Below are 24965 nucleotides of genomic sequence, written 5' to 3' on the forward strand. Positions count from 1 at the left end.
ACGGCACTTGGTTGTCCCACCCTGATAATCACACCCTCCTCATTCAACGCACAAGCCATTGCATTGCATTGCACTGACACACTCGCAGTGCTCGTATTTCACGCTTCGATCCCGCCGTCACCTTCTCGTTCAGCCGCTACTCGTTCGTCTCTCACTCCCTCGACATATATACCCCCGACCGACGACCGCAGCAATGGCAGGCCAGTACGCGGCCAACGATATGTCTGATGCTGCGCTCGGCAAGTCCGGTCTTTCGATTCAAAATGGTCGATTTGTCGATTCCTTCGGTCGCACTGTCAATCTGCATGGCGTCAACGTTGCTGGATCCTGCAAACTACCAGCAACACCGAATGGGCTGTCACATCTGTACGAAGGCTTCTACGAATCGCACCGAGTAGTCTCGTTTGTCGGGCGTCCGTTCCCGCTCTCAGAGGCACCGCTGCATTTCGCACGTCTTCGCGCGTGGGGCCTGCCGCTCATCCGTCTCTTGGTGACATGGGAATCGCTCTCGCACAAGGGTCCGGGCATAGACGATGTGGACACGGAGTACATAGACTATCTGGAGAAGCTGTTCGAGCTGATGGCAGAGTACGGACTAAAGTGCTTTGTGTGCGCTCATCAGGACGTATGGTCGCGCTTCAGCGGTGGTTCGGGCGCACCAGGATGGACGTTCGAGGCTGCAGGAATGGATATGCATGCATTTACCTCGACAGGTGCTGCGTACATTCACTGTGTAGACGAAAAGCAGAAGCGCGAAGATGCACAAGGGTCGAGCAACGGCAAGGGCAAGGGCAAAAAGGAAGCAAGCGGGGCGTTCCTATGGCCGTCAGGCTATCAGAAGCTGGCTGCGAGTACGATGGCGACGCTTTTCTGGGCAGGAGATGCTCTTGCTCCCAAACTCACCGTCCAAAACGGTGGCAAGCAAGTCGGGATACAGACCTTCTTGCAGGAATCTTACATCGAAGCATTCGGTCTGCTGGCGGACCGGCTAGCTCCCATGGAAGCATTTCTTGGTTTCGAGCCCATGAACGAACCGCATCGAGGCCTCGTCAATCTGCACGATTTCCATTCGTACAACTACAGCACCGACCTTCACATTGGTCATTTCCCATCGCTCATCCAGGCGCTCGCGCTGGGCAGCGGATACAAGCAGCAAGTCAAGTTCTACGTCAAGTCGTGGCCCGTTCCCACGCGAGTATCGCACATGGCGACAATCGATCCAAAAGGCAAGTCCTGCTGGCTTCCTGCTTCGGGCTCATCTGACGCAGAGTCAAGCACACCTGTGGGGCTAGGGATGTGTATCTGGCGAGCTCATGGAGTATGGGAATGGGACGAGTCCAAGCAGTTGCCCGTGGTCCTTCAATACGACTACTTCGAGAAGGATCATCGACAAGGTCGCGAAGGTCAAAGGATCGAATGGTACCGGGACTGCTTTGCACCCTTCCTCGCTCGCTTCACCGAGCGCATCAATAGCAAACGTTCCGCAGCGCTGACATTCGTCGAGCCGATTCCTAACGAGTTCATCCCACCGTGGATTCCAGCTCGAGAGATCGAAGACCCCACCGTCGCTGCACAATACAAGGAAGCAGCGTACAGTCAGAAGTATGCCGTCCGGACGCTCATCGACACACCTCGACCCGGTGGAGAGGCGCGGTTCGTCTACGCTCCCCACTTTTACGACCTCAACGTGCTGTTCGGTAAAGTTCACAGCTGGATGAGCGTCAATGTTCAAGCTCTGAGTCGAGGCGGGTTCCCCCTCACATCTTTGTACTTTGGTCCGCGCGGACTCAAGAAAAATTACCTTGCCCAGCTTCAGACCATCAAAGACCTTGCGTACGCCTCTCTCGGAACGGTGCCGATGGTCATCGGTGAAGTAGGTCTGCCATTCGATCTCAATCATAAACATGCGTACAGGACGGGAGACTACACGAAGCAGCACGAGTTGATGGACGCGCTCATCAGCGCCATGGAGAAGCTCGGACTCGGATTCACTCTGTGGAACTACAACCCCGACAACCGGGTCGAGTACGGTGACGGGTGGAATTTTGAGGACTTCAGCATCACCAATGGGGATCCTTTGTCGAACACGGCCTTGAAGCCGGATTTCAGGAATGCCGGGCATGAAGAGGATGACTTGTACAAGGGAGGACGTGTGTTGGATGTCATCATCCGACCGTATGCTGTCAAAGTTGCCGGTGTGCAGGTGTACACGGAGTTCGACGTAGAGACTTTGTTCTTCGAGGTGCATTGGAAGAACTTCCCTCACAGCAGTGGAAGCGACAGATCCTTGGTGACAGAAATCTTCCTCCCCGCTTACCACTACAAGAACCAACGGTTCAGCATCACCACCACCGACGCCGAAACCACATTCAACGCCGAACTTCAGACGCTGTTCGTCAAGCACACAGATACCCGACCGGGGGTTGTACACAAGCTCAAGATCGAATTGGAGGATCCGCAGGGTCACAAGAGGTGGAGATTGCAGCAGAGGAGGAAGTTGATCAAGGCGGAAGGTGTTGTGGACAATGTTGGTAGGATGGTCCCGGATGGTGTGGTGCTGTGGTGGGACGGGCTCAGCGCGGGGCAGGTATGGAGTGTGGTGATTATAGGGTTGGTGGTGTTGGTTGGGTTGTGGATGGCTGACCACCATATGAAGAAGCTGATGACGCCAGGCGAGAGGGGCGTCGACCTCTGAAGCGAGCGGGTAGGTGCAGAATAAAACACCATTCAAAGGTGGGGGCCGTTTGCTTTGCCACGCTTCGTCTACATTGCAGTTCACAACAACATCATTCATTGCCTACGGTATCCTTTCTGTTACCAACTTAGATCCAATGCAGACCATTGTCACCAGCATAACGTCGCCTTAGGCACCTCTCTGAAAATTGTGCGAAGTTGTCCAGCAGCGCGATCCAACAATTCCCAGAAAAGACTTGGCCGCACGGTCCTCACGTTGGACCCTTGCTTCCTGCTCTCACACCTCTCAACCTTCTTCCCACACCATCATCGGCGTCTTCCTCCCCTGTGCGATCCTATCATTCGCTCGCATCGAGCAAGCACACGTGATCGCTACATTCTCAGATGGCATCGACTGTCGCACCACCCGCCGCGGTGGCATCAGGCTCATCGCGGACTCCACTCCAGACTGCACCGGCACCTGCACCAGCCTCTTCCTCCACACCTACTCAGAATGCAGGTCCGCACCTCCTCTCGCTCAAAGTGATGCGAGCATCCGCGCCATCCCTCGCCATCTCCGAAAAGCCATACTACGAACCTCCATCTGCCTCTTCGAACGATCTCCTCACCGCTATCAGCCTCGGCATCGACGACGCCGACTCGCACGGCCTTCTCTCCAACCGCCTCGCCTCCTCTTCGACGACCCCAGCAGCCCACTTTCCCATCTCCAACCTCCTCACTTTACCCAACTCCTTCGGCACCCTCTTCCTCGGTGAGACGTTCCGCACCTATCTATGCGTCCGCAATGAATCCTCCACCGCCGTTCGCGAGCCGAGCTTGCGAGTAGAGATGCAAGTAGGTGCGTCCGAAGAGGCCGGTAGATGGCATCAACTGGCACACGTCATTCTCCCAACTCCGACTAGATACTCTCCGAATCCAGAGGGAGAAGATGATCAGGGGACGCCGAGGTGGGAGCTCGACCCTGGCTCGGCGCTTGAAACCTCGCTTGGCTACGACATCAAAGACCTCGGTCCACACGTCCTCGTCTGCACAGTAGGCTACAAGTCACCGCACACACAACCGGACGGTCAAGTGACTTGGGTGGAGCGAAACTTTCGAAAGTTTTACAAGTTCTCCGTCGACAGATCGCCCATCTCTGTGCGAACCAAAGTACATCAACCGAGGTACGCCAGCTCACTGCATCATCCAGAGGGCAAGGTGAGGGACAGGGTGGAGTTGGAAGTGCAAGTTCAGAACGTCGGAGCGAGCGAGGCAGGGCTGGTGTTGAATGGGTTGACGTTGAAACCCGCACCTGGGTGGGAGTGGGAGAGCGTGGATCGACCGGAGGGGGATGAGGGGATGTGGATACAGAGCGGGTCGAACGAGATTTTGGCAGACGGTGATGTTAGGCAGTACTTGTTCAGGCTGATGCCGGAAAAGGAGGTGGTGTTGACGGAGGAGGTCTTGAAGGGCGGGATCGACTTGGGTATGAGCGCGGAAGGGCTGGTCATGCGGGGTGATCCATTGGGGCATTTGGATATCAGTTGGAGAATGGCATTGGGCGAGCCGGGGAGGTTGCAGACGAGCCAGCTTGTGAGACGCCGAGTTGTGTCACCGCCCGTCGTCGTTGATTCGGGGACAGCGTCTCAGGGAACCTTCAGCCTCAATCCGCGGCTGAAGACACGATTGACGCTGCAGCCTCGAACACTCGAGAAGCTACGAGAGGTGAAACCTGGCGATCTGATGGATCTAGATCTCGATGTGGCGGTTTGCGATGTGTCGGGACTGCTGCTCCCACCTCTCCAGAAAGGACCATCAAAGGAAGCAGTGCAAAAGACGCCAGAGCTTCAGCAACACCAGGATGATGATGACGACGATACCCCTCTTTCCGAGATCGCTTCTTCCCCTCGAACTGCCATCAAACGCAATCCCATGGACAGCACCACCTCCTCCACCGTCAACGCAAACCTACCTCCCCCATCTTCGACTGAGACTGTTGTGATCCGCCGCACGCTCCACCTTGCACTACAACACTGCTCCATCGATCCACCTCCCCCGCCGCGCACCACATCGCAACCCGACACTTCTTCTAGCTCGACCACCACTGTCGCTGCTTCCGAGCATCCCTCAACGCCGCGCAAGACACCCGTCCCTAGCCGAACGTCCACTCCGACCCAAAGCAGTAGCGGTGGAGTCTCGGCGCTGAACAAAGCTCGTCTGCAAGCCAACCTCAGCTCGTTGGTTCGCAACAGTTCGCTGTCGTCGTTGCGACCGCGTGCGTCGGTCGACGAGGAGGCAGGGGGGAACAAGAGCTCTAGCACTCCGCCTGCGCTGCCTCCGAAGAGTAGTGATATCGCGGGCGAGAACGTTGGGGTGCAGGTCTCGACAGAGAAGGATCCCGCACCGGAGCGGAAGGTCCTCCCACCACCCCATATCTCCAGTACAACCGTCGCCCGCCTCTACAGAGCGTACCTCGAGACCCACAGTCAAGCGCTCAACCGTCCACCCCCCACCACCACCGTCATCCCCGCAACCTTCCTCCCCAGTCCCACCACCACACCTCTCGGTTCAACCCTTCTCCCCCTCCCACCAGTTACGTTCGACATCAGCGTCCTCTCCTCCGGATCTACGCTTTACCGTTCCGATCAGCGAGATGGCGGGGAAACGCGTCTGCCTGTGAAACTGCGGTATGCGATTGACGAGGTGGAGTCGGACGACGGGGTGGTACGGTTCGGCGCTGTGAGGGTGGTGTTGTTGGCGTACAGCGATGTGGTGGTGGATGCGGATGGGGTGGAAGGGGAAGCGGATGGGGTGAGGGAGTGTATGACGGTGATCGAGGAAGTTCCGGTCATCGCAGAGGCGGTGATCTTGGCTCATTAGGACAATTACAGTCCACCAGTCTGATCAACACTCTGTATCGTTAGCGCATCATCGCTTGAAAAACATGTCGAAAGATCAGAACTGTATTGCTACAACTCACTTCAACTACAGCAGCTCCCTCACCGCACCCACCAACTCTGCGAACGTCATGACCCGCAACAACCCCCTCTCCCTCGCCTCCTCCTCACCAAGCTGCCTTGTCTCCACCACCTCACCACCTCCCGGTCCATGACACACAACCACCTGACTCTGCACACCTGCCCCTGTCTTTGGCAGCAGTACATCTATGAACCTGTACTTCTCTTCCACCTTCCCATCGATTGTCATCTTCATCTCTGCTTCAAAATCAAAGTGGATGCGGGAAAAGTCTAATCCCAACCCCAACCCCAAGTTTTTCGTATACGCTTCCTTGTGCGTCCAAAGCTTGAAAAGTCGCTCGAGAGCTAGCTCTTCGTTGCGTCCGGAGGATACCGGCTCAAGCACCCATCGCGTCTCGTCGGCGGTGAGAGCCATATCCATAGTCTCGACGAACGAATGCACGCTCTGCTCGTACCTCGGCAGCTGCAACGCCATAACATCTGCACCGACCCGTTTCACCTCACCACCGCCGGTGGAGGAGGGAGATATACAGAAAGCCATGACAACCCAGTCGCTGTCGTGCGAGATGTTGAAGTCAAACTGCACCGGTAGTGTTGGCGCTGTTACTGAAGGACGACCTTCGCGCGTAGCGCAAAAGCGGATGCTCTCCCAAGCGACATTGAAGCGCGTCGCTAGAAGCAACCGGGGTAGTAACCTTGCGACGAGCGAGCGCACGCGGTCTACCTGACGGTAGTACTTGAGCACCTTCTCTCGATCCGCCAAATTTGCTTGTCCAGGTAGCAAGTCGTGCACAAGTGCGCGCAGATCCGATTCCGTAAGTATGTCAGCCTGATCAGAGACATCAACGGCCCAGATCTGCAAGTCGGAACCGTCAGAGCGAGATGAAGCGGCGGCAGCGCATATGTCAGCGAGTGTTCTTTGAGAAGACCCAGCTGTGGCAGCGTCGTTACCACGGTTCTGGGAGGAGCTAGGGAAAGGGGAGGCGAACTGACCTGATGAGCTTTCGACGGCTGCGTTGACAGCGGATGCTGCAGAATCAGTACCATCGGTGGCGGTCGTAGCGACGACGGCGGTGACGGCGCTGGCTGACGTAAGTGTTGAAGATGGAGCGACGATTGCATCCTTGGCCATGATCAGGGCGTCGATGGTGTTGACGCGGCAGTCTCGAAGGAAAGTCACCAGGTCCGTTCCACCAGTTCCCTTTGCGCCTCCACCGTTGTCCTTGGAATCGGTATCGAGCATGGCACGCGCTTCCGCCTCGGCGTCAGCAAACGCTTTCGCCTTTGCAGCCAGACGTCGGTCTACGTCAGGCTCCCCTGTGAAGCCCTTGGGCAGCGGCGCGTAGGCGTCAGGAGGCGATCCGCGCGCCTGAGCCACAATGTAAAGGTAGGCAACCTTCATGTGTTCGTCTCGCAAGCCCTTGAGCTCCTGCAGCGCGGTGTCGTATGCTGCTGGAAGGCCCTCATCATGCTCCTCGAGCTTGGCCTTGAGCGCGAGACTACGGATGGGATGCGGTAGCTCCCGAAGCTCGTCTTGGTTGTCTATGTCACTGTCGGCAGTCTCAGAATGCGTGTCTCGGTCCTCTTCCTCGTCGTCGTCGGCGTCGTCGAAGGAAATGTTGCGCAGGTGCGAGAGGAAGGCTCGATGATGACCGGGCATGTAGAGCGACATTCTTTCCATGAAGGTGGCGTCTGCGCCCCTTGCGTCGCCGTTGGCGGTAGCCGCAGGTCGGTTGAGGCGCTGCTTTCTCCTGGTGTGGTCGACGTCCAGGAACACATCGATGGCATGGATCATGGAGCTCTGGCCGGCAGAAGGCCCGGAGAAGACGCGCTTGACGCCTTCTGGGTCGACACCTTCAAAGTGCCAGCCTGCTTCCTCACCTTTGTCAACTGTGTCGCTGCCGACGAACCACGGACGGATGCCCCAGTAGAAGATCTTTGGGTCGCATCCATTGCGGACATCGTGGAGTAGCCGGGTCAAGTCCTTGATGACGATAGCAAGCCTATTGAGATAGCCGGCAATTCGTCGACGTGCCACACGATCCGCGACGAAAGCCTCGTCCAAGCTGACACGCATGAGTTCGAGCGCCTCGACGCCTCTTGCTTCGATGAGAAGCGAAGTGTAGAAAAAGTGGTGCTCTGATGGTGTCGCGGTAAAAGTCTCGACGATGCGAAGATTGTCCGATTCGAGACCGCGTGAAGGGTCGACGTAGTCCCAGTTCCAAAGAACGGTGGTTGCGTAGGTGAGGACAGGAGGCAGGTCGAGCTTCTGGGAGAGCTGCACCCATGGCACTGCGATGGCAGCGGGAACGCGTCGCAAGTACTTGCCAGCGAGCTCATCTGCGAGATCCTGGTCGTCTTGCAGCTCGTCGGCTGTCCTGCGAGAGAACATGTTGAGCCAAGTGCGGGATGGAGCAAGGGCAAGTGCATCGTTGGCTTTGCGTGGCTGGCTGTGGATGTAAAAGTGGGCGAGGAAGGAGAGGACGACATGGCCTCGACGAGCATAGCGAATGTCGTTGGCAAGCTCGTCGGAAAGAGGCAGCACGGGCATCTGACGCAGCGATCTGCGCCAGCGTCGAGCAAGAAGTCGCTGATGAGGAGTGATTGTTGCGCCACCGCCGCCTTGCATGAGCGGAATCTGTTTGGCAAGGTCGAGCGCATGCTCCCAGTGGTCGGCATGCAGACCGCCAAGGCGGCGAACTGGAGACTCGGGTGGCAAGAAGCCGGAGCGAACGTCTACGTCGAAATCGGCTGCAGCCAGGGTGGAAGTGTCGGGGATGTGTTCGTCGACGGTGGAGAAGCCAGCTGGACGCGGAACTGCATCGGTGAGGCGGTCTAGCGGATGGTTGACTTGACCGAGCGAAGAGGGCAGAGCGGGAACGCCGAAGCGTACGGCGGTGGCTAGCTCTGAGAGCGCTTGCGAAGGCGATGTAGAGAGCGCAGCAGCGTCGGAGTTGTTGGTAACACTGGTGAGGCCAGCGATTGGCATAAAAGCTTCGCTGTTGGTGGAAGAGGCAGACGTGAAGGATGCGACAGATGAACGTCGTCCAGAGGCATGTTCTGATGAGCTTGGTTGACGAGCCTTGTTGGACCCTCGCTGTTGAGCCAGGAAATGGTCGGGTGGTACTTCAAAGTACTCTGCCTCGTCGTGCGTCTGGGGCCAGGCCGGGTAGAAGGTGTTTCTAGGGGAAGCGGGCAGACGGCTGGGGCCAGCAACATTGCTGGCTGCGTTGCTGGATGTGAATGTCATGGTGAGTTGAAGAGAGTGAACGGGTGCTGAAAACGGCAAGTCGCAGATGAGGTTGGTCGTTGCTAGGGTGGATTGGAAAAGATGGAGTCGACGGAGTTAAGGGCGAGTCGAGAAGGTGGGAGATGTCTTATAGTTCAAAGTATCCTAGCGAGCGGACGAATGGATCGCGGAGGGCTCTATGGAGGCAAAGATCGAGCGCAGACTGTTGCAAGGAGAGGCGAGAGCCAGACGTGAACGGACGTCGACCTCGGAGACGCGGGGGTCGAGCTAACGTTAAGAGGCCGGCAGTGAAAGAGCCGCCTGTATCGATGGCAAGCCTCGAGCGTCGGCGAGGTCGAAACGAAAGGCTGATCGAGGCTCGTGTGCAGGCAGGGATGAAGCGACCAAGCCGAGAGGGTGGATGAAGGGTGTTGTCATGGGGATAAGGGTAGATGTGTGAGGAGGACGACGGTCCGGCAAACAGCGCATTCAATCGCAAATGTCGAAAAGTGTCCGAGAACAAGCGGCAGTTGCCGAACTCGTTCTTCCACGCCACGCCAATTGTGAAATCCAAACAAAATTCATGACTCCGAGACTGCCACCGCGCCCAGCCGATCTTGTCTTTGCCATCCACTTGCCACCGATTATCAAAATAAACTTCAGCCTCCACGATCCAAAGTGACTGACTGGCGTGCGGCAATGTTGCGCTCGCTCATCGAAATCGCATCACATAACTTAACTCCATTTCGTCAGCTCCTCGGACCGGTGGTGCTTCGGAAAACACCCGAATCTCCACTTGAGATCGCGCTGCACCCACCCGATGCTTCGATGGCCGATCTCGAGTCGGCGTTGACACTGGCTCAGCGATCCATGCCTTTGCAACAGTGGGCAAGCACCTGACCACTTTGCTTATCGGTGTTCGACAGCATGTTGTGTATCGATCTGACACTCTGCTGTCTTCGAGAGTGTTTGGCAAGGATCGCGAGTGTGTCGTCGAGACCACATGTCGAAGGCCATGGTGCAAGATACCCTGTCTAGCCAGAGCTGCACGTCATGCTTGCAACACACGTCGCAACGTTGCCAGCCGCCCCTGTCTCTGCAAAACAAACGCAAGGCGTCGACGCCGCTGCTCCGAGCACATCGAAAAAATCAAATCTCACAGCTCTGTTCAGCTCCACGCCCGATTTAGGTCGTTGCATCGAAACGGCATGCACTGCTGCCGTGTGTGCGTGATTGAGATTACTTTGAATTACAGCAAAAAATAACGAGCCACACAACACAGAGACATGCAACACGCGCCGACAACTGCGGATCCCCCGAGCTGCGCCTTTGATTCGGTTGCTGCGCTGGTGGAGCATTGTGGTGGCCATCTCAAATCGCTACTCTCGACGCTCAACTACCATCGCTGTCACCTCATCATCGTCGCAATCGTCCCGATCATCGTATCTGTTTCATCGCACGCACCCGCTGCAATCCCCTTGTGCCTCTCACACGCAGACCTTCTGTACGGATCAGACCCTACGACTCTCCACTTCCATCACGATACGCAAAAATGGCCGGTCTCTCTGCCGATTACGACTACCTCTTCAAACTCTTGCTCATCGGTGACTCTGGTGTCGGAAAGTCATGTCTCCTCCTTCGATTCGCGGACGATACCTACACTGAGTCTTACATCTCTAGTAAGCGTCCATAGCTCCCCTGGTCGGCGATCAAACCACTCCACCTGCACATCCAGCGTTGCTGACTGAATACTTTGTCTTCTTCCCGCTCCCCTGCGCTACTGCTCGACTCCTCCTCCTCCTGCGTCACAGCTATTGGCGTTGACTTTAAGATTCGCACCATCGAGCTCGAAGGCAAGACCGTCAAGCTTCAAATCGTAAGTACCCCCGTCTTCTTATTATTGAAACGCAGCTCGACGAAGCTGACACTTCTTAAATGCTTCCTCTGCACACCATCAGTGGGACACTGCGGGACAAGAGCGATTCCGAACCATCACCTCTTCCTACTACCGCGGCGCACACGGTATCATCGTCGTCTACGACGTCACAGACAACGACACGTTCAGCAACGTCAAGCAGTGGCTCCAAGAGATCGACCGATACGCCTGCGAAGGCGTCAACAAGTTGCTCGTGGGTAACAAGTCAGATCTCACCAACAAAAAGGTGGTCGAGTATACGACCGCAAAGGAGTTCGCCGACCAGCTTCAGATTCCGTTCCTCGAGACTTCGGCCAAGTCGGCGACCAACGTCGAGCAGGCCTTCTTGACCATGGCGAAGCAGATCAAGGACAGAATGGGTTCCAGCACCGTCAACAACCAGGCTGGCGGTAAGAGCACACTCAAGGTCGGTCAGGGCCAGAACGTCTCGCAGCAGGCAAACGGTGGATGCTGTTGAGCTGCACCCGGCTTCACTGACTCTTGTGAATGTAGAATAGCTAGTTGGCTGGCTGGGCGATTTGGTCCGCGCTCTGGCTTTTGATCCGCACACTCTTGACAGCCTTTTCACGCTGCAATGTTACGAACCATTTGTACAGATCATTGACATCGAGTGGGTGTGTGCCAAATTGAGGCGCGTGAGTAGTGAGGAGAGACACGCGCGCTGCAAAAGGGTTCCGCCAAAATTGAGTTGGACTGCTGCGCATGCGCATGCGCCTCGTTCGCGAAGCTAATCAACACTTTTTTCGGATGTCCCGCTCTCACTTTCTCTGTTCACGTTCTTCCGCATCCTCCACCAACACCCAACACCATCGTCTCTCGCAACCAGTATCGGCGAATCCTTTATAGCCACGCTATCAGCTATGCCGACGTCGACGCAACGCACGCAGGAAGTGCGCTCCCAAGCCGGCCCCTCCTCCACCCCCTCCAATTCACGCAAGCGTCCTCCTCCACCTCCCACTGACTCTAACTTCGTCTACAACCCACGCCAAGATGACTCTTCCCGTCGAAAGGTCCGCTCCGACTACCGCGCGCTCATCGCCTCCGCTGAAGCATTCAAACGCGATTCCACGCTCAAACCTTCCGACCTGGTCGAGTTCATCGCCAAGGCCGACGAGCTCCACGAACGCGTGGTCGCGCCGAGCGAGAGTGTGCTGGATACCAAGACGTTGACGTCGATGAGCGAGATGGGTGCGCGGATGGCCAAGAAGATGAAGCTGAATGCGGATGCGTTTGACACGCACGAGTTTATGGCGAGACTGGCGAGGTACTTGGGTGGAGAAGCTGCGCCGATCCGACGCGCTGCCGTCGACGAGGATGACGATGACGACGAGGATGATGGCGTGGACATTGAAAAGTGGTCGTGGTCAAAGCTATCACGTCTATCGGCATCGCTCTCCAAACGCGCGGTTACGATCGACTTCCTCCTCGGCCCCCTTCAAGTGCTTCCAAAACAACGTCGAACCATCACCCACCGACGACACGAAGACGCACCCGCCGAACGCACCGCCCCTCGCTCCCTTCAGCAGCAAGACCTCCAAAACTCGGCCGGAAAAGAATCCACCTCCGCCATCATCCAAGTCGGCAGACTGCTGCAACAACAAGGCCCCCAGGGCGTGTGTCTGTTCAAGTTCGCCGTCGACCCGGAGAGCTTTGTCAACACGATCGAGAATTTCTTCCACGTGAGCTTTTTGATCAAGGAGAACAAGGCGAGTCTGAGGACGGACGAGCAGGGGAATGCTATCTTGACCGTGGCGACTCCGCCGAGCGACGATGATGTGGAGGAAGGTGGCGTGAGGAGTAAGCAGTTTATCATGGAGATCGATTATCCGATGTATTTGGAGTCGATACAGCTGTACGGGATTAGGGAGAGCGTGATCCCGACGAGACCGAATAGGGTGGATCCGTTGAGTGGGAGGATTGCGTTGGACAGGGCGAGGGCGGAGGGTGCGGCAAGGTGAACAGGCACGAACGGAGGAGAGGCGGCACAGACGGGGATGTTCGACGAAACGTAAGATGGCTAAAGGTGGTGAATTCAACGTCTTCTCGCTCGAGTGTCACTGTTGAACGGTTCAGATGTGATGGGTATGCAGTGTGAAGTTCTGCTGGCGATCTTCTGCTCGACACTACATCCTAGCACCGCCCGAGAGTGCGAGTCCGAGTCGACGTCAGCAACCCCCAGCTCGCAGAGCTACATCCAGTGAAACGCCAAATCCCTCAACGCGTTTCGATCCCACAACCTCGCAAACTCGCCCACAACGTTCTCCGCCCCTTCTTCTCCCACGGCATCCTCTTTCTCCGTCTTCGACTCCTTCTGTCCGACCTGCAGCTGCCGTACCAACGGCAACCCTTTCCTCCCACCTTCCCAGTTGGGCAGTTCCTCCACGTTGAATTGGGGTGTCAAACGGTGTAGAGTTGGTGCGTGGTTTTGCAGGTCCTGGTCGGAGGTGGTGTTTTGGTAGTTGGAGAGGGTGTTGCAGAGGAGCACGATCGGACTTGGTCCATTTGGCTTAGGTGTTTGGGTCGTTGTTGCGGAAGACGAGTAATTAAGAGAAAGGACTTCTTCGTACAGCCCTCTGTCGCAATGTGGCATGTATAGCAGGGTGGGTTCTGTGATCGCCGTGTAGAATGGTTCGATGGATTCCGCTCGGTTTCCCTGGTTGTGTTCCTTCTGCTCGACTTCCGTGTGCAGGCTGCTGGAGAGTGTACGGACGTCGTATCGTTTCAAGAGGGCTGTGTCCGCGGCAGAGAACACCGGATCGAAGGCGAGACATTCCATACTACCCTCTATCGTCTTGCTACCCAAAGCACTCGAGGAAGACCGGCTGGAATGGCGCAATAGCCAGGAGCGTATGACCACGAGGAGCGCAAGCTGGATCTGGGCGCTACGTGAGGTTGTCGGTGATCCTAGACCGAGGCAGACTATCTGGCGGGGAAGGGGTGGTGCAGTGGAAGCTTGCGAAGAGGACGGCGGATGTAGTGCGTCTTGCGGTTCCTCGGCGCGGGGTCGAGGTGACGAATCCTGTGATGTTTGCGCTTCTGCGTCCGCCTTGCATTGCAAAGTTGATTGTTCAACAGGCCAAACACGCTTCACCACCCTTGCCAGTTCTGAAGCAAACGTCTGCCCGCCTGCCAAATCACTTGTCGCATCCAATCCCAACTCGCTACCCAAGTACCTCACGAAAACGTCGATCGCGTGAATCGCCCTCTCCATCGCCTTTGTCTCCCTCTCCTGTTCGCCTTCCTTTTCCCTGCGCCCCTTCGCATCCCTTCTCCCCGATCTGCTACTCGACGAGGCAGAGGCGTATGCGAACCCGCTCGTGGGCCCGGTGATATTCCCATTGCTGTTGGAAACGTTCTTCCCGGTGGCACTGGGTGTGCCTCGTGGACGTCGTTTGCTTCGCACGAACTGGAAGCCGTCCGAGTCGGCCTCTAGCGTCATGCGCGAAGTTGAGGCTGCGGATGTGGTCGACATCGTTCGGCGTGAGACGCGAACTCTTCTCGAGCTGATGCCGACGATGGTTGAATCGTGGTCAATGACGAAAAGGCAAGATGATGAAAAGTAGAAGAAAGCTCTTACTTTCAAGGGTCCAGGAAAAAAGGCTCCGAAACCCGAACAATTCACCGAGCAACACCCTCCTCCTCATCAAGACCTTTGCCATTTGAACACTTTCTGATCACAGCTTCGGGACAATCTCGCTCTCTGCGCCGTGGAGACCTCATGCCAATACGGTTGTTGTGAAAAAGAAGTGTGCGATGTGGGTATATTGTGTCGCATGAAAGCCTACGCTTCACCGGTTTGAAGATTGGAAGCACGTTCTCAGAAGTACTCCAACTCGATGAACAGGAACGCCGTCTTGCGCGGATCGACCAAACTCAACCCCACCGGATGCAGTGCCTCCTCGTTGTACTTTGAGATCATCCTATCCAGCTCTTCCATCGTCTACATCATACCGCCGAAATCAACACCGAACAACATCTTGTCAGCACTGTACTCAGCCCTTACTGTTCCCCGACTTGGTGGGAGGGGACTGTCAAACTCACACGTTGGTAATGACCCTTTACGAGCAGCATTGAGATGTAAAACGTCAGGATGGCAATGGTGTTATCGATCCAAATGCGGGGAGGATTGTGTGCGGTGACGAGCAAAGAGTTGATGTCGTTGATGATCTCGCTGAAGGTCGTTGGTGAGATCTGTTACGCACACGGTCAGGATGTATCAGCGTTCTAAACTTATGGAGAGGTATGTATACTGATCGAGAGGTAGGATACTCACTCGACCTTCAAGCTCCATTGGGAAGCTGGAGTGAAACTGGGGTAGTTCTCCCGACGAATAGTCCCGTTCGATTCTGTGATGCGCAAGAGGAATGGGTATCATCGTAAGTACCAGAAACCTCTGGCACACGCAGTAGCTCAGCGCAGATCGGTGACATACCTGACGATCTCCTTCGGCAAATGTACCCCAGGTTTGCCAGTGACAGGTTCACCAAACGCTTTGGTCGAATCAGGTGGTCCAAAGTAGTAAGATGATGTGGGAGGTGGGTAGAATGCATTCGACTCATCGTCCTTCGCTTTGCTTGACGAAGAGGCCGTGGCTGGTGCTAGCGCTGTTGCTGTTGATGTCTCGGGTGTCATCGCTGTAGAGGTAGGGGCGATATTGGACTCTTCCAAGCCGGCCATCGTCGTCCCTCGGTTTCTGTGCTCCCTTTTTATGCGGTCGATGCCCGCTGACCCGAGTTCGATAAGTTCGACCTCGTCCGAAAGCACGATGTAGTATTCGCGACGAGGACTGTGCGGACGAGGTTGGTAGGTGGTGAAAGCTGACGAGGTTTGTGAAGAGACAGGAATGAGGCGTCGGGAGAACAACACTTTGGTCAATATTCTGGCACGGGCGGAGCGCACACGCATGGCAGCGCTGGCCTGTTCGAGCTCCAAATTTCGACGCGCTGAGAGCGCCCTACTCATCTCGATTTCTCTCGCTGCTGCTGCTTCCTTGTGTCACAATCACAAGCTGCCGAAACGGCAACAGTCGACTTCTCGTAGACCACTTTGAGCAGTGGGCGGCACGTGTCGGAAGAACGATCAGATAGGAACATCATAGTATTACAAGTAAGAACGGAAGTTTTGCCGGTCATCATCGACCGACCATGCACCGCCACACAAGCGACAATGAAACGCAGTCGCTCTCCCTCCACCGCAACCCCTCCCTCACATGCAGATCCTGTACGAGCAGTACCTACCACTCGTCTCACTCGGTCGGATGATCTTGACCACCTGACCTCTCTGCAATCCAAAGTACCTCGCCACCGGATCTGCCTGTTGGATTCTCGGCAGCTGCGTTTCCTTCAACCTGTACCTTTGCAGCAGATCCTTCTTCTCCTCCGGATACAGCGGTTCGTGTTTTGGCACCAGGTGGTGGTGGGTGATGTTGACTAACAGGAATGCCTCCTCGAAGTCCTCCAGGTGGAAAGTGCCACGCATGGCGTCGATGACTTTCCTCGCGGCCGAGGTCATCTTTTCGGGCCAGATGATGATCCCGCGTTGGATGTCTCGCTCCTCCATGATCGAGATGAACTGTCGCATGGTCTTCACTCCTACGCTTCGTTCCAGAGAGTAGAAGACGAAGAGTCGCTGGTTTTCGTGTTCAGAGTGCTCGGTGAAGAAGTTGAGCTTGGTTCGATCCACAGAGCCTCCGGTGGGTGCGTATTCGGCTTTGAACGTCTCGAGGTCGATCGAGATTTCGTCGTCGGCAACTTGGTAGCCTCTATCACGCACAAGCTCGTGGATGGTGCGGTTGACTCGCCAGAGTCGCACTGTTTCCCGATCGTCCTCCATGACGGTTGTGTGATAGATGTGCTGCTAAGAGGCGAAAGTATGGCGTTCTGTATGGACGATATCTGCTTCGCAGTGCGAGCCCGTGCTAGTGCAGCGTCGAAGAGAAGCTCAACAGCTGAACAGGGAGGCAGGCGCAGTGCTAGTTGTCCTTTTCAGATCCGAGTAAGTTGTGCTCCTTCCTTCGCAAACAGGTCCCACACTTGCTGGGCGCTAGATCGCTGGTCACGGATGCTTTCGCGAAGTTTCCAAGCAGACTGGAGCTGCACGCTATGGTATATGCCTGCGAACGCCAGTCGGCAGCAATCAGCAAGGCGAGGTAGAGGGTTGGTGGATGGTGGAGGTGCTCAAAGAGCAGCTATGCCAGCAGCTGCGCTCACAACGCGCTCTTGAGTCTTGGAAATTTTCCTCAAAACTTCTTCCAAGAATCCGCACCCTGCGCAAATCCTCGGAGCCGATTTGAATTTTGACACCAAACAAAACACTGCGACGTAACATTCTGAAAAGATCTGAAGAATGAACCACGTCACTCAAGCACCGTACTTACAACATTCGCAAGAGGCACACTTCCACACTGCCATCATCCCGCAAAGTCCAATCGAGAATGCCAAATTAGATTAGATCATGAAACAGCCGCTTGACTTGAGATGTCACCTAGCTGCAAAAGGTGAAAAGTGAAACAGGATGAAAAGGTGCAAGGTCCAACAAGACAGCTGTGACCGAGCGGGTAGTAATTGATTGAAATGCCGTGGTGTATATGCGCGTGTGCGAACCAGGTATGAAGGGATGCGGAGGGAATGTGTAGGGCGTTGAGGGGAATACCGAATGCTGGGATCATGTACAAGTGCTCCGAGGCGGACGAACGAAAGTGACGTAAGGGGGACCATTAAGGGGTAAGAAGATCATTCATTCAAAGAGACTGGCAACCGGCTGCCTTCAGTTCCGATCAAAAGCGAGCTGAGCAAGCACGCGGCTCACCTCGTCCATCGTGGAAGCATCCGGATTTTGACCATGGCGACCGGGTGCAAGTCGCGAGATGCTAGCCGACGACGCGTGCATGTGCTGGTGAGGCACGCCATAGCCTTGCTGCTGCTGTTGCTGTTGCTGGTATTGGTGCTGCTGCTGCGCCTGCTGGGCGTGCTGCTGCGGGGTGGGGGGCTGGTAGAGATGATGAGGCGCGCCGCCGCTGAAACTGGTCTGCGAGCTTCCCAGACCGGGGAAGCCAGGCATGCCGGGCGCGCCGGTACCGATGGGACCAAGGCCGTACGGCGTGGGTGGACCGACACTCATGCTTCCGCTGGCGTGCTGCGAAGCTTGCTGTGCTGCCATGGCTCCAATGTCGAGGCTCTGAGCTCGATGAGCGAACGACCGCGGCTTTCGGAGCGCCTTGACACGGTCTTCCATCGACATACCATCCAGTCCACGATTCATGTGCATCTCGTCCGAGAGTCGATGTGCGCTCTGCTGATGATGCAGGTTCGGCTGTGACGGGAATTGGATACCTCCAGGCTGCGGTACACCTCCGGACCCGATGGGGCCAGGTCCGGCTGGGCTTGGAAGAGCCGGTGCGCCGACGGAAGGAGGTGGCAGCCCCATCAGGCTCGGCGTAGCACTGCTAGCGGAGCTGGCGGTGAAGGCGCGTGTCGGAGCACCCCAGACGTCGCTACCAAAGCCAGGACCGTTGCTGTATGGCGATGCGTAAAGTGAGGACGTGATCATGGGCGAGTTGGCAGCTGTAGAAGCACTTCCGCCATTGCTCGACGGGAAGCCTGGACCGCCATGCAAATGTTGCGCCGGTGAGTCGAAAAGCGCTTTGATGTCCGGTGTCGAGGCGGCGACTCGCAATCGACGCTCGTTGACGCGCGCTTGTTCAGCAGCTGCGGCGGCTGCGGCTGCGGTAGCAGTGGTGGTGTGGAACGACTCGTTCGACTCGGCGGCTGCGGCGGTGGAGATCAGTTTGTTGGCAAAGTGCGGGAAAGCCGAAGCGAATGAGTCGGAGCGCGCTCGAGACGGTGCAGCGTAGATGTTGGCGTTGCGGTTGATGAGGAAATCCTCGATGGCGTCCTTTGCCGTGGGCAGGAAGTCGGTGTTGCTCCGATTGAGTTGCAGCTTGAAGACAGCCTCACCTCCGGGGCGTCGCTGCTCGATGACCGGCGACACAGCGATACTGAGATCGCGCTTCAGCTGCTCGGCGAGCGCGGTGAACTCGTCTGTCTGGATAGCGTCAGCCAGCTCGGTAGAGTTGGGAGCGCGGAACTCCGCCTCGAAGGGGACATGATCCAGCAGCATCTGGGCGGCAATGTGGATTTGCGACTCGGGACCAAAGATGGTGACCAAGTCCGAGGCCGACTCTCTGGCAGGGAAGCGCACGCTTGAGCTGGTCTTGCTCTCGATATCGTGGATGAAGATGGCCTTTTCGCCCAGCAGGGTTCTATGATATCGGCGAGAGATGGTGACCGTCTCGCTGATGTAGTCCTTGTCCTTAGGATTGACCAGCTCCATGACCGAGAGCTTTAGGTTCTCGAGATTGGCAGCATTTTTGGCAGGCGTTCGAGCAATGACGTTGTCTTCGTTGTCGAGGTAGCCACCCAGCGCTGCGAACTCCTCAGCGTTGCTGAACTTGACGTAGACGCCAAACTTCTTCATGATGCGCTGGATGTTCTTGCCGCCGACGCCAATGATGCGTTTGTGGTACGCCTCCGGTACGTGGAACGACATCTCGGCGGGCAGCTCCTCTTGCAGGAGCCCAAGGCCCTGCAGAACGCCGTTACGGTCGTTGCCCGAGACATCGATCAAGAAGTTGTAGTCGTTGAACGTCTCGAACTTGATGCGGACGCCGCACTGCTTCATGACCTTGTTGACCTTGCCGTTCTTCTTGCCAGAGATGAATTCGCGATGCTCGTTGGCAAGCTCGATCTGGAAGCGCACTTCAAAGTTGAAGCTCTTGATCAGGTCCATCTCGAGAAGCGCCGATACGGCGGTGCGCACCTCGGACTCGAGACCGTGAATTTCGAAGCAGTTGCTCTTGAAGACCACCTCGGCGCCCGATGCGTTGGCGACGTGCTTGAGCACCGGCGCCACTTGCGTCGGATTGAGGTTGGCCTGCGGCGAAGGCATGTAGACGTCGAAGCCAACGGGCAGCAGCCAGAGCGATGCGACGTAGAACTGGCAGGCAAGCTGCATGATGGATCTGATGGTACGTTCAATGTTGACGCGGTGGTCGCCAAAGACCGAGATGACGCTGGCTTGGCTGCCGAGCAATGGGAAAGCGACGAAGGTGCCGTTGTCAATCATGATGGACCTCAGCTCCTCGAGACGCTCGGTGAGCATCCAATCGAGCTTGCGAGGCAGGATAGCGGCATCTCGTGAGATGATGCCCTTGCTCTTATGCATGGACACCTGGAACAGCATGTCACGAGCGCGCTGCACACCAAAGAATTCGCCCGTGATGTGGATCTGGTTCTGATGGGCCGCGACTCCCTTGCCATCGCTGCGGCTGGCGAGACCCGAGCCGAATGTGCCGAGGAACGAGCTTGGCAAATAGATGCTGGTGCCCGTCTCCTCCTCGATCTTTTGCACCACGCAGCGCTTTCGCCCGCCGATGATACTGTGCAGCTTGGGATCGATCTCGCAGGTCTCGGATTTCAGCCCGGCGATCTCGTCCAGGATGACCAGGACCTTGACACGGGCCAACTCGACACTCTCGAAAGATCCCGAGACGAGCACCTCCACGATGCGCTCGGTCTCGAGGCCGTAACCAAGATCAGCGCTGCGGATCTCGCTGTTCCTGAGCGTAATGGTAGCGCCGGTCATAGATTGTACCTCGTCGAACTTGCGACGGACATCTTCCTTGATGCCCTCTTTCCCAGGCGGCGACGAGCCGGGCGCAACATCAAATACGTCGGCACGAGCTACTTTGACGGTAGAGGTCGACTTGAAAGGATTCTCGCGCAGAATGGAGCCTCGGGCATTCATGACCTGTTGGTAGCTACCGCTGAGATGGAAGTTGTACTGTGGCGGCTTGGGCACGCCGCTCAGGCTGGATCGTGGAGCGCCAAGTGAGTTGGTATTGGGCGATCGAAGCGGATGGGCAGATGAGAGACCCACTTCTTGGGCCACGTGGCTCCCCGACTGGGGCGGATTGAGCGAGGAGAGTGAGAGTGAGCTTGCGTTGAGCCCAGGGAATCCGGCTCCCAGCGCTTCTCCACCGGCGCGCCCAGGGAAGAAGGCAGACGAATGCGAGTCTGGGGTGCCGATAGGCTGCGGATGATACTGCTGGTACGGATAACCTGAGCCGGTGGGGTTGGGGAAAGGCAGTTGATCGAGGCTTTGCAATGATGAGAAGGAGCTCTGACGAGGAAAAGGATGCGAGAGCGGGGTCGCGGGTACGCGAGAATCGTCGTTCTGCGGCACGGGAGCGAAGGAGACGAGACATTGATGGTTGGCCATTACATCCGAGCTGAGCTTTTGGATAGCTTCTTGGAGGTCCTTGCTGCTCTGCGAGTGCGACATGCCGCGTTCTTGCTGCGCATGGTTGAGCGAGATCGAGTTGGAAGCCGAGTGGGTGGTGCTGGACGGATTGACGCCTATAGCGCTGCTTGCTGCGGTACTGTCTGCCGTGAAGGATGCTGCCGACGAAACGTCAAAGCTTGAGCGGGTGCCGACGGTGGATCTGCTGTCTCGATGTTGATTGCCGACGATATCGTCAGTGTTACTGACGCTCGGATTGCCGAGCTTTGAAGGGCGAGCGTTGCCTCTCTCGCCGATGGGTGCCAGTGGCGCCGGCTGCTCGGTTTCTGAATTGGCAGGCTGTGCAGAGGGACCGGTCGAAGCATCTGCTTCTTCCTTTTCTGCGCCGACGCTTTCGACGATCCTGTCGCTGGTGCGCTTGCCGCCGAAGGCGCTGGGCATGAAAGCCTTGACGCTAGGCGGGAATCGAGAGCGCATGGAGGTAAAGCGACCAGGCAGTGACGAGGCCGGCGGCTCGGCAGCAGTCGGCGCTGAGGGCGGCGTGGGACGAGCGCCTACGTGCGAGCCAGGGCGGGCCGCCTCGAGACTGAAGCTCGAGGACGAGGCTGCGGCTATGTTGCCATTTGGATTTGTTGCAGCATCCGAGACGAAACTGCTAACGCCGATCGAGCGCGGAATGGTGAACGAGGTCGAGTAGAGATCCATTTTGGCGTTCGACTCGTTCGCAAAAGCCTGGGCCACAATGAATATGAATCCAGAACTTCGAGTGGCCAAAGGTCAGGACGAACGTCGAGGTTGCTAAGCAGACAGAAAAGAAGACTGGACGAGAGAAGATGGGATACAGAGGTATCCACTCTTCGAAAGTAGCAGCGAGCGCTCGCAGAGGGTGCTTGCGTGGGTAACCTGGGTTGTACGGGTATAGCCGAAAAGATGAAATGCCTTGAGGTATCTTAGTTGCGAGGGCAATACAGCGGAAGGATGCGAATGAAAGTTCAAGGGCGAAAAGCAACCATGAGAAGCAAGAGACGAAGGGACGGATGCTTCACTCTCGTGTTAGAGGCAAGATTGCCAGCTGGTGAGAGGCGAGCAGTATTGAACCAGATGCAGAGGCGGCCAAAGGTATAGATGATAGTGGCGAGCAGTCGAAGGGTATGACCGAGAAGCTGAGAGCAGGCGAACCGAGACGGAAAGAGATGTGGAAGGGAAAGAAGGGAGCCTGAGCGTCGTCCACGGCTAAAGGGATGGTCGCACGGATGCCCTCTGCTGCTACCAGGCCTGACCGAAAGACAAAACCTGGAGGAATGACAGAAACTCTGCTGCTGCTGCTTCTGTTATGGCTGCTGTCAGACGATGAGGATCGGAGATGACAAGGATGAAGAAGGAGCTACGCAGAGGGAAGAAGAAGGCGAAGGATGCTGCGAAGAGTGTTCTGTGCGGTGCTAAAGGCTCGAGAATGACAGTGATCGGAGGGTGAAAAAGGGGTTTTAGGAAGGACAAAAAATGCCAGCTCTAAAAAGTCGACCCAGGCCGGCAGCAAGCTCGCGTCTGACAGCGGTCACAGCACAGCACATCAGCATCTCAGCTAAAGATTTTATGCTCTTGCTGTCTCCACATCTCATTGGTCACACGCTCAAAATGAAAAAAAGACTGTGACATCGAAGCCCAGCATGTGAAGGTGAGGGAGAGTGTGACAAGTGTCGGAAGAGGCGATGCACACACATACACACCCCGGGTGGGTACTGGCTGAGCAACAGGAGAGTCGGCACCACATCTAGCAACGCGAGCCAGGCGTGTCACACGTCCAGGAGACAGCAAGTGCAGTCTTGAGTCGTGAAAACTGTATGGCACGAGCGCACGGGAACGGCACTTGGCTAACGCTGTCAAGCGGACGGCTCCACAATGCCGAAAAGAGGTGTCATCGAAAAGTCAGTCAACAAGCGAGGGAAGCCAGGCTGTCCAATCTTTGACTAAAGGGTCAAGCCACACATGCCTGGCGCTGCGGCGCTTTCGCCCGCGTGCCTTCACCATCATCGAGTCGTATGCAGATCGGCAATGCACGCATCACACCAACACTTTGTGCAGAAAGGCAGTGCTGCCTACCCGCCTTCTGTCGGATGCCCCGTCCGAAGCGCTGTCCTAGGATTCCCGCCGCTTCGCCCATGACTTCGGCTGTGCTCCGACTAGTTACCGCAGAGCAAAGTGGGCGCTCGAGGTTCGCCAATGCAGGAGATAGGAGACAGGAGACTCACACAGAACTACGCAGGAGTAGGGGAGGGGCTGAAGGCGACCAGCTTCACGACGAAAATTCTCCGATCGAAGGAGAATTGATCCGACTTTTTCAGAGGGATGCACACACGTAGGCTTAACATGCGTAAAAATCCCGATGGCTTGGTCGGTTGTACTCGTGTCTGGCTTCCACCCCAAAACGTGTGAACCTATCTTGGTCTCGAGCTAGGATGACGAAGTTCAAGCATCTAGAATGTACAGTGTGCCGAACCCTCCATCCCCTTTCCCTTACTCCTGCGATGGAACATAGGGCTGTACCAAAAACTTGCTGAAGTCCTTCAACTTGTCCGTCCCTCTCACCTCCTCGGTCAACAACGGCATCTTGACAATGTGGAAATCGTCCGCGTATAGCTCCATCATCTCCCCGACATACTTGTCCTGCATCTGCTTCCTCACTCGGCAATGTTGGCAGTTGCTGTCCTTCTTCGGATACAGCAGCTGGTTGCAGACGATGGCGTGCGTGTCGATCTCGTAGCTCGTCAGCTCCTGGATCAGGCGTTCGGTTTCGTAGAGAGAGAGGAATTCGGCGATGCATACGCAGACGAACGTCGTCTTTTCCGGGTCTTTGAACTGCGTGTTGACTTCGGTGATGACTTCACGCATGCTCTCGAGTTTGGCGAACATGTCTTCTTGGTTGGCACCACCTCCGCCGAGCATGGATTGGAATTGCCCGAGCATGGGTCCAAGACTTCGTCCGAGCGTGCTGAATTTGGCCAAAGCCTTTTCGAGGACACTTGGGAAGGACAAGAAGCGGAGAGTATGGCCGGTAGGTGCAGTGTCGAAGACGATGACGGAGTATTCCATCGACTTGACGTGCTTCATGATCTCGGCAAATCCCATGGCTTCGTCTACACCAGGGATGGCGAACGCGAGGTCCTGCATCATGGACCCCATCGCACCACCGTTGCTGTCCGACTGCTCGATCATCTCCTGGATGCTCGAGTTGGGGTCGATCTCCATAGCGGACAGGTTCTCGAATCCGTTAACTTTGGTGGCTTCTTTGCCAAACTTTTGTCCGAACGCATCCGAAAGGTTGTGTGCAGGGTCGGTCGAGATGAGCAGCACCGACTCGCGTACTTTCGCGAGTTGAATCGCAAGCGAACAGGAGGTGGTGGTCTTTCCCACACCGCCCTTACCTCCGACGAAGAGCCATTTGAGCGTCTTTTGATCCAGGATGTTTTGAAGCGTTGGCTCGAGCGCGTCTTCTACCACGGCAGCGGACGACATTGCGTGTTGGTTTGGGTGCAGAATCGAAGAATCGAGCTGTTGCGAGGGAGGAGAAACCTCGGTGTTGTGTGCGTATGTGTATGTGGGTGCAATGCTCGTAGGGCTGATAGAGGCAACGCTCGTACAGATGGAGGATGTCGTGAGCCAACAACACACGAAGTCATGCACGAAGAAACGTCTTCTCGACGCACAGAGCCTCTCAGCGAGCATAAATGGCACATGCGCAGCCGCGAATTTCTGTTGCTTTTTCACGCAGCCCGAATTTCAGGCACACTCCTCCACACCGCCGACTCGCTGAGACTTCCACGTTGTCCGTTTCCACGGCACACCGCGACCT

The 24965-nt window shown here is 56.4% G+C and overlaps 10 protein-coding genes across 10 annotated transcripts; 4 read left to right on the forward strand and 6 right to left on the reverse strand.

Moving 5' to 3' along the window:
* Positions 1–193: 193 nt before the first annotated feature.
* On the forward strand, positions 194–2695 carry PHSY_000818 (glycoside hydrolase; the record flags this gene model as incomplete). Its single annotated transcript, XM_012331451.1, has 1 exon — positions 194–2695. One exon carries the CDS (start codon positions 194–196, stop codon positions 2693–2695), a length of 2502 nt encoding a protein of 833 aa, XP_012186841.1.
* Positions 2696–3219: 524 nt separating this feature from the next.
* On the forward strand, positions 3220–5553 carry PHSY_000819 (hypothetical protein; the record flags this gene model as incomplete). Its single annotated transcript, XM_012331452.1, has 1 exon — positions 3220–5553. The coding sequence occupies one exon, from the start codon at positions 3220–3222 to the stop codon at positions 5551–5553; it is 2334 nt and encodes a 777-aa protein (XP_012186842.1).
* A 105-nt stretch (positions 5554–5658) lies between these two features.
* PHSY_000820 (hypothetical protein) lies at positions 5659–8901 on the reverse strand (the record flags this gene model as incomplete). The annotated part of the gene is made up of 1 exon (XM_012331453.1): positions 5659–8901. The coding sequence occupies one exon, from the start codon at positions 8899–8901 to the stop codon at positions 5659–5661; it is 3243 nt and encodes a 1080-aa protein (XP_012186843.1).
* Positions 8902–9579: 678 nt separating this feature from the next.
* On the forward strand, positions 9580–11273 carry PHSY_000821 (hypothetical protein; the record flags this gene model as incomplete). The annotated part of the gene is made up of 4 exons (XM_012331454.1): positions 9580–9722; positions 10378–10559; positions 10692–10756; positions 10839–11273. The coding sequence occupies 4 exons, from the start codon at positions 9580–9582 to the stop codon at positions 11271–11273; spliced, it is 825 nt and encodes a 274-aa protein (XP_012186844.1).
* Positions 11274–11676: 403 nt separating this feature from the next.
* On the forward strand, positions 11677–12774 carry PHSY_000822 (hypothetical protein; the record flags this gene model as incomplete). Its single annotated transcript, XM_012331455.1, has 1 exon — positions 11677–12774. The coding sequence occupies one exon, from the start codon at positions 11677–11679 to the stop codon at positions 12772–12774; it is 1098 nt and encodes a 365-aa protein (XP_012186845.1).
* A 230-nt stretch (positions 12775–13004) lies between these two features.
* Positions 13005–14255, reverse strand: PHSY_000823 (hypothetical protein; the record flags this gene model as incomplete). The annotated part of the gene is made up of 1 exon (XM_012331456.1): positions 13005–14255. The coding sequence occupies one exon, from the start codon at positions 14253–14255 to the stop codon at positions 13005–13007; it is 1251 nt and encodes a 416-aa protein (XP_012186846.1).
* A 378-nt stretch (positions 14256–14633) lies between these two features.
* Positions 14634–15778, reverse strand: PHSY_000824 (likely class II histone deacetylase subunit; the record flags this gene model as incomplete). The annotated part of the gene is made up of 4 exons (XM_012331457.1): positions 14634–14756; positions 14858–15007; positions 15090–15162; positions 15249–15778. 4 exons carry the CDS (start codon positions 15776–15778, stop codon positions 14634–14636), a joined length of 876 nt encoding a protein of 291 aa, XP_012186847.1.
* Positions 15779–16021: 243 nt separating this feature from the next.
* Positions 16022–16648, reverse strand: PHSY_000825 (RNA polymerase subunit; the record flags this gene model as incomplete). Its single annotated transcript, XM_012331458.1, has 1 exon — positions 16022–16648. One exon carries the CDS (start codon positions 16646–16648, stop codon positions 16022–16024), a length of 627 nt encoding a protein of 208 aa, XP_012186848.1.
* Positions 16649–17581: 933 nt separating this feature from the next.
* Positions 17582–21820, reverse strand: PHSY_000826 (hypothetical protein; the record flags this gene model as incomplete). The annotated part of the gene is made up of 1 exon (XM_012331459.1): positions 17582–21820. One exon carries the CDS (start codon positions 21818–21820, stop codon positions 17582–17584), a length of 4239 nt encoding a protein of 1412 aa, XP_012186849.1.
* Positions 21821–23629: 1809 nt separating this feature from the next.
* PHSY_000827 (arsenical pump-driving ATPase) lies at positions 23630–24628 on the reverse strand (the record flags this gene model as incomplete). The annotated part of the gene is made up of 1 exon (XM_012331460.1): positions 23630–24628. One exon carries the CDS (start codon positions 24626–24628, stop codon positions 23630–23632), a length of 999 nt encoding a protein of 332 aa, XP_012186850.1.
* Positions 24629–24965: the final 337 nt, after the last annotated feature.

The sequence above is a fragment of the Pseudozyma hubeiensis genome, assembly GCF_000403515.1.
Source record: "Pseudozyma hubeiensis SY62 DNA, scaffold: PHS11, whole genome shotgun sequence".
Lineage (NCBI taxonomy): Eukaryota > Fungi > Basidiomycota > Ustilaginomycetes > Ustilaginales > Ustilaginaceae > Pseudozyma > Pseudozyma hubeiensis.